Consider the following 21365-nt stretch of genomic DNA (forward strand, 5'->3'; position numbering starts at 1 on the left):
GTATTCTCCATACCAAATTTCAGTTTGTTGAGATGAGCAAGGATTATGAGATGCCTTGAATCTTTGGAAGGTCATTTATGGCTACAGTAGGAGCAGTCATCGACAGGTCTAATAAGAGAGTCTCCTTCTCCAACATCAACAAGAAGGTTTTCTACAAGGCTTTCCCAACCAGATCACAAATACGATACGCCTCTTGCATCTCAGTGGTTAGTGGAGAACAGCCGAAAATTGTTCCTAAGGAGTTTGGAGATAAGAGGGGGATCAAAGAAGTCCTGGATGGAGATTCTCACACTGATACAAAGAAACTCAGTGGGAATGCAAAGATGGATGAAAAAGTCCAAAAGAAAAGGGTCAAGGGTGATCCTACAATGACTTTGATACCGCGGAAGTGTGATGAGAAATCCATTGAGTATGAGGAAAAGTGTAAGGGTACCTCTAAACCTTTCTCTAAAGTCAGAGTAATTCTCACACATGAGCTTAAAGAGAAAGGAGAAGGTGCTGTGAAGGGGTTGTTGAGCAGAGTTATAAATTTTAACATATCTGATTGTGGAGCTTATTTTGGAACAAGCCCTCATGATCAACTCGACTGATCCCTGTCACCAAGTCAAGCTAGTGACTTAAACTAAGCGCTTGGTGGGAGGCAACCCACTGGTAAGTGTAAATATAAGTTGGTTTTGTTTTTGTTTACTTATTTTTTGTTTTAGTTTATTGAGTCTCAGGTCAAAAAGCAAAAAAAAATCCGAGATACTTCAAAAATTCTAGGTGGCAGCAATGGAACAACCTGCACTCTGAAAAGAGCGGTTGTTCCAGGCGACCATCTGACGATAGAACACCCAGAATTTTCGTGGAGCGCCTGCTCCACTCAGTTTGAGTCAGTTTTTATGATCGAGTCAGTCAAAACTTTGTGGGAATTAGGACCTTATTCTGTGTTGATCACTGACCACCTCGTGCTTTAGTTATCTTATTCAGTGACCTTAGCAGTGGCGAAAGACACACATGTGGACTTGGAACACCCTGACATTATCTCATTTGGTTCTCCAGAAGATTTCAGCTTGTCGAGGTTACACTAGAAAGACATAGCTTCATTTAACTTGAACCTAATCTTGACTGCAATTCTTCTTATTATGGGCATTAGATCAGGGAAAAGAGAATACACTCAGGACTTCTTATTCTTTTTATCCATCTTGTTGATCCTGAGTGGCTAGCTCATCTTTAACTAGTTCCCACCCTGCACCTTAGCCTTTATTCCACCTTCATGCATTTGTTTTTCAGTATCATATGTGCAGATATGTGCAAAAAAGTCGGAGAGGAAAGGATCAATGCAGCCTCTTACTCGTTACTGCTGCAGAAATTCAGTTACAAAGGAGAACAAGCAGATTAAGGGAGCAACCGCTCCATAACCAATGAACTGTGCAAGAGCAGGGGTGGAGAACCAGAATGGTTACGAAATCAGAACCACTAGTGGCACTCAGAACCATCATGTATTACCTCCTTCTTCGTCACATCACCATATCAGTCTTCAAAAAAAAAAAACGAAAAATAAAGTGATGGAGAAAGGGAAGAAAGAAAAGAAACATGGAGCCACTGGGAAATTCGAGCGAGAAGTTGGTACCAAGTGTTGAAGAGTATGCAGAGGAAAGTGGAAAGCAGAACAATCAGTCGCCTTTTCCATCATCAGAACAGTCGCACCAGATATAGCAAAAACGAGTAGAGGCTGCGGACATCAATGGATCTATCCTCTCTTGTCATTTTGTGAGATATCCTGCATCCTCTACAATGAAATGGTAGCCCCCAAACACTCTTAACTCCACCATTAAATAGCTTGTTCCACACCTAGACCGTCTACCCTGAATAGTGCCCGTGATGAGAAGCTCACGCTACTCTTAATTGAATGTAAGGAGCTTTGTCTGGAAAGTGTAGCTTTTGCAGGTTTGAGATGTAGAGTATGGAGCCGATCTTGAACAGCAGTCAGTGGGGTTTTGGTAAGAGTGTGTTGTCCTAATTTTACTACTTGTATGGTTCAGAGATTTGTGGTTAAAGTATGGTTGCTGAGAATAGGAGAGTTCCCACACTTTCAAACCTTTCTCCCTGTTCTTGATACTTGACATTACTTGACATTGTTTGAGGACAAATAAGGATCTATGTCTGGAGGAATTGATATATGGTATTTTTGGCATCTTGTATATATGTTTTCTAATTGGTTTTCAAGTCTTTATCGAGTCTTCCTAGTCCTTTTTGAGTCATTACAGGCTTGTAGTTGCATTGGATGGGAGATAGACCAGTTCGAGGAAAAGAGGCAGAAAAGAGTGCAATATGGTGATTTTCACGCAGAACAGTCTTGATGATTGTTCCTGATCGCGCGAAACACCCCGAGTGCCTGTTCCAGCGGCAGAGATTTTTAAGGAAGTTTCCAAATATTTCGGGATTTTACCTAGAGCTTCCCCTTTTTACTCCCAGGCCGCCATAGACCTGCATATATATCTTTTCTTATTATTCTAGACATTCTACATTACTTTTTAGAGAGATTTTGGAGAGAGAAAACTTGTACTCTTGTTAAGGGAGAAGAATCTCTACATCCTTTGGAGAAGATTTCTAAACCCTCTTTGATTTTTATTATTGATTCAGACATGTTTTCTTCATCTGTTATCTCTATGTTTTCTCTGTCCATTGCTGAGTAATCTGCTTGCTTAGTCTAGGGTGTTAGGGTGTTTAGATCAATGAGCTAAAACACAAATAAGGTTCATTGTTGATTGTCTCCATTCATGTTTATGCTTACCTCCTGCAGTAAACTAGCTATTTATTGTTTGAACCTAGGTTTAATCTAATCATCAAAAGTGCTTAGGTTGCTAGAAACAACATGAATGGGCAGCTTGTCTCTAACCAGCGAAAGTAGATGTTAGGCCAAATTGTGAAATAATCAAATCTGTGCTTATTGTTTGTCTTCATGTTTTAATCCAAACGAGAGTTTAGGTATTAAGACTGATTGATGAAAGGAGAGATACCACGAAAGTGGATCGATCTACTTGTTTAATTTGAGTTCTAGACTCGCGCTTAAAAAAACCTTGAATAGATGCTTGGCTCATGATCGTTTGACACCCCATCCTTCACCCTAGGCTAGCTCTTTAATCAATTGAAAACACCAAACCAATCTGCTACTTGTTCTTACGATCTCTCAACCTTTTAAACCCCCATATTGTTTTAGCTTAATATTGATCCCATAAAGATAAAGTGTAATCGTTGGTCTCTGTGGATTCGATCCTAAAGTGCTACATCGACATACCATTCGATTGTGGTAGTGTGCACTTTAGGAAGCTCGCCGATGACAAGCGAGCTGCATCGTCTGATTGGGGTCCTTCGCCGGGGTCCACCTCGCTGCCTGTCTTTCACCAGTGATAGGATCTGGGCCACTTATGCTCTACCTTCAGGTTGCGCCCGAGCTCCTATTGTTTAGTTGGCGGCGCTTGTAAACTCTGGGCCAGGAGGCCGTAGAATCGCGAGTCAGTCTCTCTGTGGAAACCGAAACTCGCACTGTCAATTTCCGTTGATTTAGGAAAGCTAGGAAACCCTATTCCCAGAGGTCTCGGATATCTGCTAAACCACACGCCAAGCAATCAAAACACGAAAGACAGACTAAGTATGAAATTAATAAAACAAAAAGAGAGCAAAAAAGATCTTATTCCAAATTTGCGTATAAGCGTTTACAACAGGTAAGGCCTCGGCCGTAAGAGCTATCGGAGAGATCCTTGTTATATCACCTAAGACCTGAAAACCTAGTTGAGTCGCAGCTCGATAACAAAAAACGAAAAATTGCCTAAATTTCTCTAAGTGCTAAGTTTTGCTCTGAGTAGAAAACTTATATACTCCTCTAGAGGGGGTTTGCTCTTTCCCTTTCTGCCCTCGGTCGAGTTTATCACCTCGCGGAAATATTTCATTTTTCTTCGATCTCTGTATTTATCTTCAGAAACTTCACATTTATCCTCCGAACTTGACATTTATCTTCTCCTGCATAACAAAAGATAAACTGTCATAACGATTGGGCTTGATTTCGTATAAAATCGTAAGTGGGCTCTTAGCCGCGTTCTGGGCCTTTCGGGCTGTTTTCCAACTTAGGCGTTTTTACGATTTTATAAAAAGGGCGCTTTCGAAAAGACGTCGATTCCAAAGAACATTCAAATTCCTCGTATAGCGTAGGCAATTCGAGGTGTTCGTCTAACCGTTGGCATTTTATACGATCAATCCGAATATTATTCGAGAGAACGAGTTCTTGCGCTTTTTAAATCGTAAAGTTCCAACGGTGACTCCGATCGAGATGAAACAAGAGAAGGTTCGATCTAATTCCGAAGGGGGGAGCTACGAGGACAGGACGAAGGTAGGATGATTGATCCAACTCGCCGAACGGGGGAGTTGGACTGCATGTTCGGTCCAACTCGCCCGTTCGGCGAGTTGGACGGCTCGGTCAATCCAACTCGCCAAACGGGCGAGTTGGACGGCGTGGTCGGTCCAACTTGCCCGTTCTGCGAGTTGGACGGCATGCTTGATCCAACTCGCCAAACGGGCGAGTTTGTCGGTGAATCCGGTCCAACTCACCCCTTCGGCGAGTTGGACGATGATTGTTTTGCTGTCCGGGATCCGTTGTCCGAGGCCTTGAGTAACCTTTCTCGAAGACTTATCGTGTTAATCCTTTTCGGAATTATTACGTACTTGATTTTAGTATTTCACGTTTCTCTATTCTTTTGAATTTTATCTTTCTTTTACAAAGAAGACATTTCACGGGAAGTTTCTGAATTTGATTTCGTCATAACCGATTTTGACCCCAACACTCTCTTCTTCCTTTTTCTCTTTTTACGAGATAAGTTTTTTATGACATTTTGATTGCACTCTTATCCTTATCTGTTTTAAATAATAGGAAAAAGAGCGCGAGAAGAGATCTAGGGTTATTCAGATTCGTCGTCTCGGGAGGAGTTGAATCGACAAGTGCGAAGGAGACAGACCTTCAGGTCTGTAGCAGGGAATCATGGGATTATGGCCGAGCCGGTGGCTGTAGTCATTTGTGTTGAAGGTGATCTAAAAAATTTGGGAGCTTCCAACTACTCTTGGGATATCGCTCGCAAGCTAATCCTGATGGCGTTGATTCTTCAGCTCAAAGGGCCCAGAGGGTCTTGCTGGAGAATATTATTTTGGCGAGTTTGAGCTTGGTTTTGGCAAGTGAGTTAGAACCTCTACTCCAAAACAATCTCGTGTCGGGGACGCTTATGGATCGATTCCACAGTCGGGCGCATCACTGGCCAATGATTCTTTTTTCATGAATTTTTTTCTATGACAAGAGTAAACCACTGATCAAGGTACAGAGATTTTGACCCTTCTAAAGAGGATGATGAGGCGTAGGATCTGCGTTCTCCCAGCACTTGATGAAATGGTGGACCAGGATGCGTACATGAAAATGGTTGTAGCGAATGCCAAGGTAAATTTTTTATCTTTGTGTTGTTACTTTACTCGAATTCCAGTTCTCTCTTGTTTTTTTCTTTTTGTTGGGCCTCATTATTATTTCGTTTTAAGAATATGGAAGCGAGCAACGAGTTTGCTGTGGAAATGGAGAATTACTTCGCAGGTCTTCCAGACAAGGAGGAGGTCGCATGTAACTTGCTGACTATCCAGAATCTCTGGTCCGAGCTGAAGGCGGTGATGGTAAAAGATCAAGAGAGGGTCTCCGAGGTTAATGAAATGAAGAAGAAATTGGAGGTCTCCGAGCACGAGATATCCACACTGTCAATTATTTTGCTGAGATAGAGAAGAAATGCCACATATCGTATGCTGGTCGTGATTGATTTCGGAGGGCTTTGTCGCCAGATGCGTCGCAACCTCGCGAAGGAGTATGAAGGAGTTCTGATCAGGGTGAAAGACAAGTTTGACAAGAAGAAGGTCGAGGTGCTGGCGGAAATACGTCTGCAGGAGGTGACAACAAACATCGAGCTTTTAATAGAGTTTTGGGGTTGATGACTAGCTGAAACACCTTTAGAAAAGGAAAGTGAATTTGATATTGTGTATGGTTTGGCTGCAGTATCTGACCACTCCCTTCATGATCTCGATCTACCTCAGATTTCCGATGACTCGACCAACCAGGTTGCTTCTCCTTCTCATGGATGCTTCTGGATCGATTGATGATGAAGCGGAAACACACGGCATTACTTTAGAAAATCTCTTTTGTTTATACTTATTTTTGTTGTTTTCTTTTTGTAATGACATTGCCCGGATGAATTTTTTTTTTAACTTATTTACTTGAAGTTTGAATGTTTATGTTTTTGGTTTTTTTTTGTTATTTTTGCATTTCGGTTTCCGTCAATTTTTGTGTTCGTGTAAAGATGCTGGAGATACATATATAATTACCTTAATGCAAGATGATTAGCTACACGCTGAGAGTCGAACTTTTACTTTGGTTCGATTGTGGGAGCAATTGGTATTGCTCGTCCTCGAGGTGTTTTGCGAGATAAAATCTGATCCGGAATCCAGCTCGCGGGCCAATGATAGCCTAAGGATGCGGTTTGTTGATGTTTGCAGGAGCTCTTTTACGAGCTTTCTTCCGAGATCTTCCACTATCTTCCTTCATAGCGCTATCTTCCTCTTTCACATACATAACCTGCGTCTTTGGATTGACCCACATGTTTGTACCGGCTTCTTCCCAGCAATCCATGGTCCACTTCCAATTAAGTTTTGCATTAAACATAACTTTGACTATGTTGTCGACGGCCAAATCCTCTGCATCAAAGTCCCATTTTGGAAACATTTCACTAAAGTCTTTCTTAACATAGTTGACCACCCGAGTCTGCAGTAAATAAAAGATATCAACTTAGATATTTGATGAATTAACAAAGATAGAAAATTTCTACTAAAGAATAATAAGAAGACTTAATTAAAAGTCAATATTATGCAAATTTGAGAATAATCTTAATACATGTCTGTTGATAGTCTCTTTGAAACATATGCGTCCTTTGCACCCTTGTAAGCCATCAAAGGTTACCATAATTAGCACCCAATTTTGGCATAGCATAGTAGATCCACACCTAGATAACTTATATAAACCCATCAACAGTATAAGACTTTGTCAAATCTTTTCCCCCATAGAGTCAATCAACACCTTGAACACCACTCATGGATAATTCTTAATTTTTAATAAATTCATCACTAGCCTTGCAAGACTAGCCCGTGTAGAGGTTGAGTACTTTCTTCCTTTGATGAATCCGATAAAGATGGCGAGGTATCCCAACCGCATGCAATCATCCCGAAACCACTCTTTGCATCTCTCACATGCTGCTATTATATGTTCATAAGTTGGACCAGCATCGAAATCAACACCCATCAGCTCCCATAAAGAAACCAACTCCTTTGTAATATTCCACCTTGGATTTTCCATGTCCTCAATGTAATCGCAGTTCAGACGAGTGAGGTATTCAAACTCTATCAGTGAAAACCTCACCGGTTCTTGACCAACCATACTCTAAAGCTCAAACGTTTTCTTGATTTTGAGCTGGAAACAAAGTATATAATGAACCATCCTTGATGCACAACTAAAACTCATCTCCTTGAACTTGATGAACACTCCCAACTTTGACTCCTTCAGCTCCTCATATTCGTCATCTTGTAGAGCATGCCTTACAGCAAAAAGCAACTTCGAATCATCAGTATGATACACAATGCTTTTGAGTGGAAAGGGTTATTCCTCTAGGTTATATATCCTCTTCGGTAGTTATGGTATATCAATTTTTCAGTATGCCAAAACAATCAAAAACCAACATCTCATACACAAAACAAACAGAACAAGAGTACTATACTAAATTCATGTACTGGAATAAACAAGAGTACTATACTAATTAAATTCATGTAGTGGAATACTTCCTGTAAGTCTTCCAGTAGCCATTTCGGAGAAGATTTAGTGGAATACTTCACGCATGTTTATCTTCCGGTAAATCTTCTCCGAGAAGGCTACTGGAAGACTTCCCGGAAGGCTACTGGAAGACTTCCCGGAAGTCTTCTAAGAAGTCTTCCAGTAGAACATTACTAAAATCGTCAGATCCGTAGGCTTAACACGATTTTTAAATCTGTAAGCGGTCGATTTTAGGAGTGTCTCTCCTATGAAATCTTCCAGTAGGACACTAGATCTGAAGATTGTGTTAAGCCAACAGATCTGAAGAGAAATACTTAAATAAATCACACAAATGGATGACTTACAGTAGGAGGCAGAGAAGTTATGGTCGCCAATGATAGCAGTGGTTACAGATCTTCAAAAAAACGAAACGAGTTATTTACAGATCTGAAAAAATGAAGCATAAGCGAGATTCGACGTGGTTAAGAGATTATCGGCGGTGAGAACAATGGAAAAACTGAGAAAGGCAGAAAAACAGAAATTCGCCTTTGAAATCACCTCAAAAAGAAAATGCTAGGGTTCCGTGCTTTTTTCAACAAATAGTGAAAAATACTCTTTATATGTCTGGTAAAAATTTTGGTTAGGTTTAAGGTAATTTGGTAAACTTTAAGGTTCAGTACAGTTTGGAAAGTAGAAAACACAAGAAGACTTCCATAAAATCTTCTAACCGATAAAATATTCTCTAACTCCTAAATAAACCCTAAACTCAAATAACATACTAAATCACTTCATTAAACTTAAAATTAACTTAAAAATGTTTAATCGACACAAAACTAAACACATATAAGTCAAATTTAAAATTTTCAAAAAAATAAGTTAAGCTTCCAAAATCTAACCCTAAAAATATAAACAATACTACAACTTATGTTACCAAACCCTAAACCAAAGAGCACCATTGCATACTACATCACTCATCTATGTTGAAAACAATTCAATTTTACTAGATATTATTTTTATCATTTACAAATGTTTATAATTACATGATTTCAAAATTTTCCCCATCAAAATATTTTTTTATAAAACTTATAAATTAGTTTTAAGATCTACTTCTCGAGAAAACTTACAAAACCACGAGAAGACTTCTCGGGATTATATTCGTAATAATGCACTCTGGATTTTGTTTTGTCATAATGGGCTGGTTGTAATTTTACAAGGCATTTGAATTACTTTTTCATTTGATTGAAGTTTGAATATATTTTTGCATTCAAAATCAAGTTTTGAGTCATTCTGACAAATTCTCCATTTTTTATTTATTAAATGCATATATTAGTTATTAGAATTTAAAAAGCAGTATTTTTATTTTTATAATAATATCTAAGAATATTTGGATTTTTTTTATTTGTACGGATCAAATCGGATATTCGTTTAAAACTTTAAAAATTTTCGGATATCCGGGACACCGAATATCCAGATGGCTACAGATCGAATATGATCATATCGTTGATTATTAAGACAAAATGGATCATATCTCGAATATCTCCAGAAACCCGAATATAAACCCGAATATAACCCTTAAATATTATTATCAAACATAATTCATCAGATGACAGAAAAAACTGTTGCATCAAAAATGTAGATCAAACATAACCAAAGCGTAAAATCTCATATACCGAAGGTTGATTGGATGGGTCAGTCTTGTTCTGAATCGAGAAAGCATGAGAATCTAATGATGAAGCTCAAAAAGATTTAAAAGTCCCAAAAGCCCAAAACGCGAAGCAGCTTTATTCAAAAACACATAAAAAATATAACACGATGCTTCCTCGCACGCACGTGGCACCTGAAAAAATCAAAAACCCTCTGCGCGTGACGAACACTCGCTAATGAAAATACTAACATGACAGCCAATCTTCCGTCACCACCAATACAACACTGCCACGTATTACGTTTCGCCGTCGTCTTCCTCAACTTTCTTCCCCCTTTCCATAAACCCTCTCTTTAGGGTTTCATCTTCAAGCTCTCTCACTCACACCATCGATTTTACTCTCACTGTTCACTAACCAAAGTACTGATTCGAATTCAGCTTAAGCTCCTTCTTCTTCTTCTTCTTCAAGCTCTGCTATGCGTTGATGTAGCAAACCAAGAACAAAAATGGTTCGTCTCTCATCGTGCTTCTTCGTCGTGGTTCTGGTTCTGCTTTCGATTCGAGAAACTTCGTCGCAGTTAGGTTCTGGTCCGCACATTACCGATGTCAATATACTGTTGCCTCCGAGGATGAAGAATCCAGTAGAGTATCGGCTTCAAGGAAGCGATGGCTGCTTCAAATGGTACTTCTTTAGCTCAGCTGAAACTGTAGTTAGCACGAACTTAGTTAAGGAATCATTGCCTTTTTTAGCTATGTAAGTTCACTTTGGTTAGGGATGGTGTTGAATTTTGTGTTTGGTTGCTGATATGCAGGTCATGGGATCATCATGATATTCTCTCGGTTACGCCTGAGTTTAATTCGAGCAGTCACTGCTCCACCAGCGCTCGTCTAAAATCGATTTCGCCTTATAGCGGAAGGAAGGAGACTGCAGTTTACGCCACTGATATACAGACGGGGATGGTGATTCGCTGCAAGGTGTTTATTGACAACTTCTCACGGATTCAGATTTTTCATAACTCTATCAAGCTTGATCTTGATGGACTTTCCATGCTTAGAGTCCGCGCTTTTGATAATGAAGGTAAGTGGTTTCCATAGATAGACTCTGTGCTTTTTCTTCTTCAGTTTGTGCTGTGCTTTTTGGAGTTTCTGAAATCTTCTTTTGCAGATAACGAGTTCTCCTCACTGGTGGGTCTACAGTTCATGTGGAAGCTAATGCCTGAAAGTGGTGGAACAACGCATCATCTTGCTCATGTCCCTTTGAAGGAATCTCCGTTGACTGACTGTGGGGGAATGTGTGGCTACTTGGATATCCAGAAAAAGCTTGAGGATAGTGTACGTTTGTCTATTGAGTGTCCGAATTACAAAATGTTAAACTTTCATGGATGAGAAAATCTAATGTGGCATGGTAAATGCAGGGGGTATTTGCAGATTTGTTTGTGGTGAAGGGAACCAAAATTGGACATGAGAAGGTTTCAGTTCATCTGTTGGAAGCTCCCCTTACCCATATAGCCGATGAAATAGTACTAACCGTAGCAGAGGCCATGTCACTTGAACCTCGTTCACCAGTCTATGTCCTAATGGGTGCTTCTTTTGGTTACACTTTAAAGGTCATGCGTGGGAATGTTCCTCAAGGTTTGTCTGCATCTTAAAGATTAATTTTATCTTTTTATTAAGCAATGTTTGAGTTATGATTAGAAAACTCAGTTTGTTTGCTACACATCTCATATGGCATACCTTAGTTCTTGCTCATAGTTAACTATTAGGATTATTTGCTTTAGGATATCTCAGTGGAGTTGAATCATAGTCTAAATATATTACTTGTCTTTGCTGCTCGAGTGGCACGCTATGTCTCGTTCTTATCGGTTTACTTTTTATTCTATTTGCAGCCGTGCAGCTACCATCATCACATCACAGATGGTCTGCGTTGAACTCTTCGGTTGTTCAAGTAGATTCTTTGATTGGTCTGACTAAAGCATTAAGCTTGGGGGTAACAACAGTTGTTGTTGAAGATACCCGGGTTGCTGGACACATTCAAGGATCATCTATTAATGTTGTCACTCCAGATGCTTTTATCTTGTACATATCACCTTGGTCAACGTCAGGGGATCCTACTACAGAATCGAAATCTTTTCCGTCATCTATGCATTGGTATGTGGTCTCTGGTCGTCAATATCTGATGCAGATGAAGATTTTCTCTGGAAGACCTGATGCACATGAAATCTATATAACTGAGGTATTTCCCTTTTTCTTTTACCTTCTTTGCATTAACAGGAAAAACATTGCATGTTCAACTGCAGAATGTGGTGCGTAGCTTCTTTACCTCTAGGTTGTCATCTTTTTATATACTTGTAAGAGTAAACCTAGTGTCTTTGGTGATTTCCTTTCCTCTGATGCTGTCGTATGACTCTGTTCATGCTGTACATGCGGCTATACAGGATTGTGACCTTTAAAGGAGAATTGAAAAGCTTGATAATATGACTTTTGTGGCTGTTATTCTCACTCTTCATCTTTTTGCTTTAGTTTCTCTTTCCTTTGCCCAGTCATGTCCAAATGATCTATTGTAGATAATATTCCTCATGTTCTTGGGATGTTCAACATAATAAGTTCATTTTTCTTGTCCGCAGACGGATGATATTAAACTGTACGGAGAAGAGACAGATTATTGGAAAATCGTTTCAGTGCCAGATGATCTTTCCTCTGAATATGGTTGGCGAAATTCTAGAATTTTGAAAGCAATCTCACCAGGATTAGGAGAGCTGACAGCTGCATTGACTTACTTCAATGGACACCAGAATTCAAAAGAGGTGAGAGAACTATATTTCCGCTCTTTAAAGACCTTTTTGTCTCTTTCCGTTACCTCAACATCTTCTCTGACAGGTTCTCAAGGTTGTCCAAGACATTGTGGTTTGTGAAAAGGTGCAGTTCACGTTGAACAGTGAAGATGACACACCTAAGATTCTACTCCCTTGGACCCCTGCTGTATATCAAGAGATGGAGCTAATTGTGACAGGAGGTCAGTTCCAAGCTATGGTTCTCGTGAGTTGTTCTTTTCCAGTTTAAAAACCCATGCTGACTTGACGTTTGTTCACTTCAATTTAGGTTGTGCGAAAGCATCGAGTGACTACAAGTGGTTTACTTCAGATGTGAGCATTTTGTCTGTGTCAGCTTATGGAATTATCCAGGCAAAGAGGCCTGGAATAGCCACTGTAAAGGTGGTGTCGACTTTCGATTCACAAAATTTCGATGAGGTACGATTACATTTACTGATTCCACAAATAGAGAAAATATATTTATTTTAAATTCCAAGAGAGATGGGTCAAAATGGTCAAACTTTTTCTTGCGACTTATCATCTATGGTTCTACTCTTTATTATGGCGCTTTAAATGATTATATTATTCTTCCTAGGTTATTGTTGAAGTTTCCATTCCATCCTCTATGGTTATGTTGCAATACTTTCCAGTAGAGACAGTGGTTGGATCACACCTGCAAGCAGCTGTCACGATGAAGGCTTTAAATGGTTATGGCTGAAATTTTTCTTTAGTTACCTCTGGGGTTTATTAATCATCTCTTTTTATGTTTTTGCTTTGTTTTCTTTTATATTTTTGTTAACTTGGAGATCGTATATATCAGGTGCCTCGTTCTCTAGATGTGATGCTTTCAATTCACTGATAAAGTGGAAGACCGGGAGTGACTCTTTTGTTATAGTTAATGCAACAGCCGAGATGATGATGTTGGAAGAGTTAAGAAGCACGGAGTCCAGTCCTCCTTGTTCTCGGGCTTATATATATACTTCATCTCCTGGCCGCACAGTGCTTCAAGCAACTCTGGCTAAAGAGTTCCATTATTTTGATAAGTCGTTAAGCGAATCAATTGATTTGAAAGCAACTTTAAGTATCGGGGCCTATCTGCCACTTACTATCCGACAAGATAGTGATGGGAATCATCATGGTGGATATTGGTTTGATAAGACACAAGAAGAAACTGATATTGGTGTTAGTAACCTCTATCTTGTACCTGGGACATATGTTGATGTGATGCTTCTGGGGGGACCTGAAAGGTGGGATGACAATGTTGAGTTCACCGAGACTGTGACTAAAGTGAATGAAGATGAGGAGGATCATACAAATGGAGATAACATCCATCACAACTTTGACCATCATGCTAACATGTTTAGAGTTTCGTGCCAGACGCTTGGTTCTTATGTAAGTTTCAAGCGTCCTACGCGATTATTTTTTTTCTTACTTTTTGTAGCTACTGTGAAAGATAACATTGTAACCTCTTCCTCAATTGTATTCATCCAGAAACTGGTATTCCAGCGTAGAAATCTGGTCGGGGTGGACCATCCTTTACCTGCAGTGGCAGAAGCTTTCTTATCTGTTCAATGCAGCTTACCATCCTCTGTTGTACTCATTGTTGATGAACCTGGTATGTTCAATATCTCCTACAGTTTTGGATCTTTCAAATTTCTCATTTTACAGTTACAACTTAATGTTATACATGTTATTTTTACAGTTAACAAGCTTAGTGTGATTAGAGCTGCTAGTCAAGCTGAGAGAGCACCAGGACGACTTCGTTTAACTCCTGTGACTGTAGCAAATGGGCAAATAATTCGAGTGGCTGCTGTTGGTATTAGCGACTCTGGAGAAGCCTTTTCAAACTCATCAACTCTTTCACTCAGGTGGGAACTGAGTAGTTGCGACAATTTGGCATCTTGGGACGATGATTATAATTCAAAAATGACAAAGACTAGCTGGGAGAGATTTCTAGCTCTTCGTAATGAATCTGGATTGGTAAAGACATAAACAATCCATTCGTCATTATTTCATTCTTCAGATGTCAATTCATTTTGCTTTAATGTAAATTGTTTTTGACAGTGCACTGTCCGGGCTACAGTTTCTGGTATTGATCATTCTGGAAAACCCCTATACTCATCTCTGCTTCCAGAAGTGTCCGAAAGTACTCTCACAGATGCTGTACGCTTACAGGTGTGCAATTAGAACAATAGTTTTGTTCATTGCTTTAAAAGGTCAATTAGTTTTCGTTTTAGTTATCTGGTAATCCTTGTTACATTTTCAATTGTTTACCATTTCTGTCATTTCAGTTGGTTTCGACACTAAGAGTCACACCAGAGTTCAACCTGGTTTTTCTCAATCCTAATGCCAAGGTAACTCCCATTCTGTAACAAGTGCGTCCTTTTAAATCATGAATGGATTGCACTGAGTATTTGCATTTTTCAATATTTATATGTCTCTGGTTTTACTTGGTTTGAGCACTAGAACTAGATTTGTAATGTTTCAAAAGTTTTTTTTATTGTAGGTTAATTTGTCAATGACTGGAGGTAGCTGTTTGTGGGAAGCGGTTGTGAATGATTCTCGTGTAGCAGAAGTGATTAGACCCCCATCTGGCCTGCAATGCTCGCAAATGACCCTGTCTCCAAAAGGGTTAGGGACTACACTTGTGACAGTATATGATATTGGGGTCTCTCCTCCACTTTCAGCTCTTGCGGTGGTAAGTTGTTACTCTGGACATGTATACACTTGTGGAAATTCATTAATTTTCTTATTCACGTTGAACATGACCATGCATTTCATGAATCACGAGTCGCTCATTCTATTTTATCACAGATTAAAGTTGCAGACATAGACTGGATAAAAATTGCATCTGGGGACGAGATAAGTATAATGGTATTTCCCTTTCTTTAGTTTATTACAAATTCTTTTTTGGTTACGCATTGCTTTCTGTTATCTTGTTGGTATGATATTATCATCCTTAATTTAAATGTGGCAGGAAGGAAGTACACACTCCATTGATCTACTGACTGGCATTGACGATGGGACAACCTTTGATTCTTCCCAGGTTTAAGACGAAACTTTTATAGATATTGTTATTTATACGTTCGCTATGTTATGGAAATATTCTGTGAGCATTGACTATCTAGCTTCACCAATCTAACACACCTGAATTTTGGAGATATATATATATATATATATATAAAGAGGATCAACAGAACAAAATACATGTATCCTTATTACTTATTCTCTGTAAGCTGTTCATATAAGTGGTTGACTTGCTGAAATGTCGATAAGTGCAGTACCCGCTAATGGATATAATGGTGCATATTGAGGATGATCTCGCGGAGCATGTTTCTGTCGATGATAATCCACTTTCTGTTGGTGAACACGTGGCAACTTCTTCATTCAAAGTAGCTGCTAGACGCCTGGGAATCACAACACTATATGTGGGTTTTATTTCTTGACCCTTTCATTGCTGTCATAATTATGTTCTGGAACTAGATACATATGAAGCAGTGCTTTTTTAATAGGTTAGCGCGAGACAACAATCAGGAGATAAAGTGGTGAGCCAAACTATCAAATTGGAAGTTTATGCCCCACCAAGACTTCACCCACAAGGAATATTTCTTGTTCCTGGTGCTTCTTACGTGGTATGATGGAAATGTTATATATTTCTTGGGTAACCGCAATCTTAGTTATGTTTCTCTCTTCATGTTTTGTATTGATCACCTTTTTTGAGTTATATAGCTCACTGTTGAAGGAGGCCCAACCATGAATGTTTCTGTTGACTACACAACTGTGGATAACCAAGTTGCTAAGATCGAGAAATCAGGACGCCTCTATGCAACATCACCTGGCAACACGGTGCGGACAAAATTATTTGACTATGCATTTCTTAGTATTTAATCAAATAAAGTAGAACAGGGTTTGGCTATTAAATTATTTAACTCTACCCAAAAGATATAGCATCTTGATCTGGATTCTCTTATGACCAGACAATCTATGCAAAAATATATGGGAGTGAAGGTACTGTAGTTTGTGAAGCAGTTGGAAATGCCGAAGTTGGAGTTCCTGCTGCTGCAACGCTGATAGCTCAAAGTGATACTGTGGCTGTTGGCCGTGAAATGCCTATATTTCCATCATTTTCTCAGGTGAGAGTCATAAGCCACAAAGAACTCCTCTGAGTCTATTCTATACTGATTTTTGGTTACATTATCAGGTAGATCTTTTGTCTTTCTATGAGCTCTGCAGAGCATACCGATGGACTATCGAAGATGAGGAGGTTCAATTCTGTTTTTCTTCCTATTGTGGATAATTATAATCTATTTTCCGATTCCCATGTGGCCATTTTTGTGATAGAAAGCTATATTTTTACATGTTAGGTGTTGAGTTTCCATGTACCGTCTATTGACGTGGAAGAGAATGCTGGCTTTGTCAATGTCGTCCAAGGAAGGTAATCTGCATGAGCTCTCTAGCACATATGCAATAACGGATAATATAATACAAACCATTGTCCAGTTATGGTAGATAAATATTTTCAGGTCGGGTTAGCCCCTTAACTTAGTACTCTTATAAGTTGCTTTTTAATAACTTGACCTTTGTATTCGTATATTCTGTTCAGCTGAGGTCTATGCAGAGTAGTTAGATTTGGTAGCACATAATCTTAGACGAGTCATCAAATTTCTAATGAGCAGTTTTATCTTTCTCCATTTCAGATCTGCTGGAAAAACCAGAGTCACCATTGCGTTCTCATGTGATTTCGTGTCTCCTGGCTTCTACTCCGAATCTAGAACATACGAAGCATCAATAGTTTTATCTGTTGTGCCTGATCTCCCTCTTTCTCTCGGGGTTCCTATGACCTGGGTTCTTCCGCCATTTTATACGTCATCTAGTCTATTGCCATCATCTCCCGAGACACCAAAGCACAAGGATGGTCAGAGTCACAGAGGCAATGTAGTCTATTCCCTATTGAAAGACTGTAGTTCTCGGGCTGACGTCGAAAGAGATACTGTATCAATTAACGGCGGAAGCATCAAAACTACAGAAATCAACAATGTTGCATGTATTCAAGCCAAAGACCGCACAAGTGGAAGGATCGAGATTGCTGCTTGTGTGATGGTTGCAGAGGTATCCTGAACGTGGAATTTGTAGCCACTCAATTCGCTATTCTTTTAGTTTATTGCATCATTTATCTTCTATGTGTCTACTTTGTTGGTAACATAGAATTCTATCAGGTTGCTCAAATAAGAATGAAGAGTGAAGTGATCCCTTTCCACGTGGTGGATCTTGCTGTTGGTGGTGAACTTGAACTTCCAATAAATTACTATGACACTCTAGGTAACGCTCTGTTACATTTATGTTCATGCTTCATCTTCTTGATGTATTTTTCTTGTAAATATCTTTTGTTGTTCTGTGTTGAAAAGGAATCGCTTTTCTAGAAGCACATGGTGTTACTACATACAACGTTGAAACCAATCATCGTGATGTTGTGTCTATTAAGACTGTCAATGACCAAACAAGTGTCTACATTAAGGTACGTGTTCATCCTTATAATCAACTTTTGCTGATACATGTGTTTATCTTTTGTCTATTCTGATGGTTACTAAATGTACGCTTCTCTGCTCCTCTCTAATCTCGTTCTCCTTATAATGAAGGGAATAAAACATGGTAAAGCTTTAATTCGGGTCTCCATTGGCGGTAATCTGAGGAAAGCAGACTACGTTCTGGTATGGGCTACTATCATGAATATTGTTGTCACTTTCTATTACAACATATTTTATGATTGCTACGAGCTTATATTAAACGTGTTTCGCTTTTCCCAGGTTTCAGTTGGGGCACATATCCATCCTCAAAAACCTGTCATTCACACTGGAAATATGCTGAATTTCAGCGTTACAGGTAAAATGTCAAATCAAATCTACATGACAAATACAATTAGAATGCCCCTCCTGCTAAACAGAAATTTGCAATGTGATTTAGGTGCTGATCATCAAGTCTCTGGTCAATGGGTTTCATCGAACAGGAGTGTCCTATCCGTCAATGCAGTATCCGGCCAAGCTAAAGCAATCGGCCAAGGGTCAGCTCACGGTAATAACTGTGTATGTTTTCATGCTTTTTCTGTGATTTCCAGAGAACAACTATCACTATGAGATGTTATTTTTGTTGCAGTTACATTTGAAGGTCATGGTTTGAAGCTGCAAACAAAAGTCACAGTGCTACTTGGAAACACCATATATGTTGACTCTCCTAGAGAAACACTAACAAATGTCCACGTCCCTGCAGAAGGATATAGCTTTCCTGTAAAATTCAGGTCAGTAAGCTTTTAATGTTGCATTTAAAGAAAAAAAAAGAAATATATAGGCAACAACGTAGTCATCAATGATAATAAAAACTGCAACAGGGAGAATACGTTTGTGAACGGAAACAGGAACACATTCAACTGCCAAGTAGACCCTCCATTTATAGGGTATGATGCGTACTTTCTTTCAGTGAATCTACATGCGCGTTTATATATATGCATTAACTGGCTTTGACTCTTACATATGTTGCATTCAAGATATGCAAAGCCATGGGTGGATCTTGACAGTGGAGACACTCGTTGTCTTTTCTTCCCATACTCACCGGAGCATCTGGTTCACTCCATGTCTAGATCAAAAGACACGAAACCGCATGTGTCCTTCTCCATTAATGCTTCAGTCAAAGAAGGTCGACATGTGTCGGGATCTGCGTCTGCACTTCTTATTGGAGGGTTTTCTGTAGCATGGCCAAACAAGGTTATTTAAGTTCTTAAACAATCGCATATCAAAACTTTCATTTATGCGAGTTTGACTTGGTAATATCTTGCAGTTGAATATAAACCCGGATTCAAACAAGACTACAATTTCAGTACAAGGGAACACCGGTAAGATCCATATATCAATTGTTAGTTCATTTTATTTCGTTATACAAGAAATGCAAAGGATACTTAAAACTACTCATTGCAGATATTCAAATTCACTGGCAAAACAAAGCAAGGTTATCGATCAGCTTGATCAAGAGAGAAGATTATGGTATCGCAGGGCGTGCACTATACGAGGTGATTTTTTTCGTGAAAACCCTAATCATATTCTCGGTACGACAAAAAACCATCAACAGTTTAGTAAGCTATCAATTTTCATCAATAATTTCAGGTGAATGTGCTTAATAGATCAGAGCAATTCACAGATATAATATTCATCACTCTCCCTGCTACTGGTGAGCTTATAGAATTTGCTCTGTTTCATACTGTAGAAAAGGCTTTGTTTCTCTCACTTGCTATATTGATGCGATTATATAAACTTTTTTTTCAGGCCAAAGTGTAGAAATCGATTTCTCTTATGATACGGGTGAATCCTTAGTAGCGCCATCTGTGAGAAAAGATGGATACCTGTTTAAGATACTATGGGGTGTTTTAGTGGTGATTGTATCGGTGATCATCTTGATGAAAGTGATAGATAGACCAATTGGTCCAGCTGGGGCCACTAGAGTTGCAACAAACGGTGTAGCAGCAACAGCAGGAGCACCGGGAACACCAGAAAGAAGAAGTGGTGCAGTGATATACCATGAGGAATCTCCAAGAACACCATCACCATTTATGGAGTATGTGAAGAGGACTGTGGATGAGACTCCTTACTACAGAAGAGAAGGGAGGAGGAGGTTTAATCCTCAAAACACTATGTAGAATATGTTTGTTATGAGAAGTAAACTCTGTTTTTGTTTGTAAACCACCAACCCTTGAAAACTGTTCATATCATTTGTGCATTGTTATTTCTTGCTCACTTCAGTTTGAACTGGATACGTTATTTTCTAAACCAGTTATTTGGGTTTTTGTTTGATCAGTTTTTACCTTTTAGATGATTTTGGATAAACTTATTTTCAAAAAAGTAATGATTTTATCAGCTCGCTTGAATTCATGAAAAAAATTTGATTGGGGTTAACAAAAGTCTCTGAATTTTGACAGTACATCTGCACTGTTAAAGTGCGCTTTATACAATTCTAATAGGGAAATTGGAGTCAGTATACGTAAGAAAAAGAAAAATTAACTTCATACCCATAACGTCACTTTAGCTATCTATGATATGTTATATATTGTTGTGTAAAGTGCCAAAAATAGCATTTTCACTTTAGCTATGATATGTTATATATTGTTGTGTAAAGTGCCAAAAATAGCATTTTCACTTTAGCTATGATATGTTATATATTGTTGTGTAAAGTGCCAAAAATAGCATTTTCTGCACGCATAGACATCAACGAATGTCTGATCTCATTATCCTGTAAATTGAACAATTGTTTCTAATTTACAAACTCTTGCATACAGCGAAGAAGAGAAATTTGAAGAGGGTGTGTGGGTTCGGTCGTGCGGCATAAGTAGGATATTGAGAGTTAGGATTTCAGTGGTTCTTTCAATTTTACGGTGGCACAATTGAGTTTCCAAAGCCAACAAATCAAGGTAAGTTTGGTTTGATTTCATAGCATCTGGGGACTTAGTTTAAGTTTCAAACTGATCTCGTCTTGTATCTGTGGGTTATTATATATGTCAGGTGTTTGGTTTGTTGGGTTGGAGATAGTGAAAACAGACGATTGATTGAATTAGGGAGGATGAACAATAATGTTGTGTAATGTATTCTATTCTATTTATAATTACAGTATAGTATGTTGCAATTCTTCTCATCCTCTTCGGCAAACTGTATCTCCTTCGCCTTATGATTCTTCTCCTTCACTAGTCCATCAGCTATGTTGTCTTATCCTTTAGCATTGTCGCCACTAATAACATCCCATAATTAGATGGTGGGTTAAATTGGAGAAGAAGAACAATGCTCTCTCTTAGAATGTTTGATTCTATAGTGATATAATAAATAGAATAGAATGCAAATTCATGGTACTAAAAGTTGTATGCCGCTGAAATGAATCTAATGTTTAGAGTTTTGTAAAGACAACAATTAATATATAATGCACTCACCATTTTTTTCACGAACTATACATTTATATGAAGAATATACTCATGTTTTATATCTCTTTATGGTAACTCCAACAACGTCCCAAATACCTAGCTTGC

At 38.8% G+C, this 21365-nt stretch overlaps 1 protein-coding gene across 2 annotated transcripts; it reads left to right on the forward strand.

The window, feature by feature from the left end:
* The first annotated feature begins 9845 nt into the window (after positions 1-9845).
* LOC106405701 (nuclear pore complex protein GP210) lies at positions 9846-20148 on the forward strand. 2 transcript variants are annotated; one of them, XM_048760363.1, is made up of 36 exons: positions 9846-10182; positions 10313-10578; positions 10666-10832; positions 10916-11132; positions 11387-11733; positions 12125-12304; positions 12378-12513; positions 12600-12748; positions 12906-13017; positions 13131-13702; positions 13802-13925; positions 14013-14290; positions 14375-14485; positions 14602-14664; positions 14817-15008; positions 15125-15184; positions 15288-15356; positions 15592-15738; positions 15823-15942; positions 16040-16156; positions 16288-16443; positions 16512-16574; positions 16675-16745; positions 17008-17419; positions 17527-17629; positions 17716-17825; positions 17947-18018; positions 18115-18190; positions 18272-18379; positions 18461-18602; positions 18693-18758; positions 18849-19065; positions 19139-19193; positions 19276-19367; positions 19462-19525; positions 19621-20148. In XM_048760363.1, exons 1-36 carry the CDS (start codon positions 10007-10009, stop codon positions 19989-19991), a joined length of 5781 nt encoding a protein of 1926 aa, XP_048616320.1. In that variant the 5' UTR covers positions 9846-10006; the 3' UTR covers positions 19992-20148. The 2 variants fall into 2 exon arrangements, with proteins under 2 accessions (XP_048616320.1, XP_048616321.1); XM_048760364.1 differs by having other exon boundaries at positions 19166-19193.
* Positions 20149-21365: the final 1217 nt, after the last annotated feature.

The sequence above is a fragment of the Brassica napus genome, chromosome C6, assembly GCF_020379485.1.
Source record: "Brassica napus cultivar Da-Ae chromosome C6, Da-Ae, whole genome shotgun sequence".
Lineage (NCBI taxonomy): Eukaryota > Viridiplantae > Streptophyta > Magnoliopsida > Brassicales > Brassicaceae > Brassica > Brassica napus.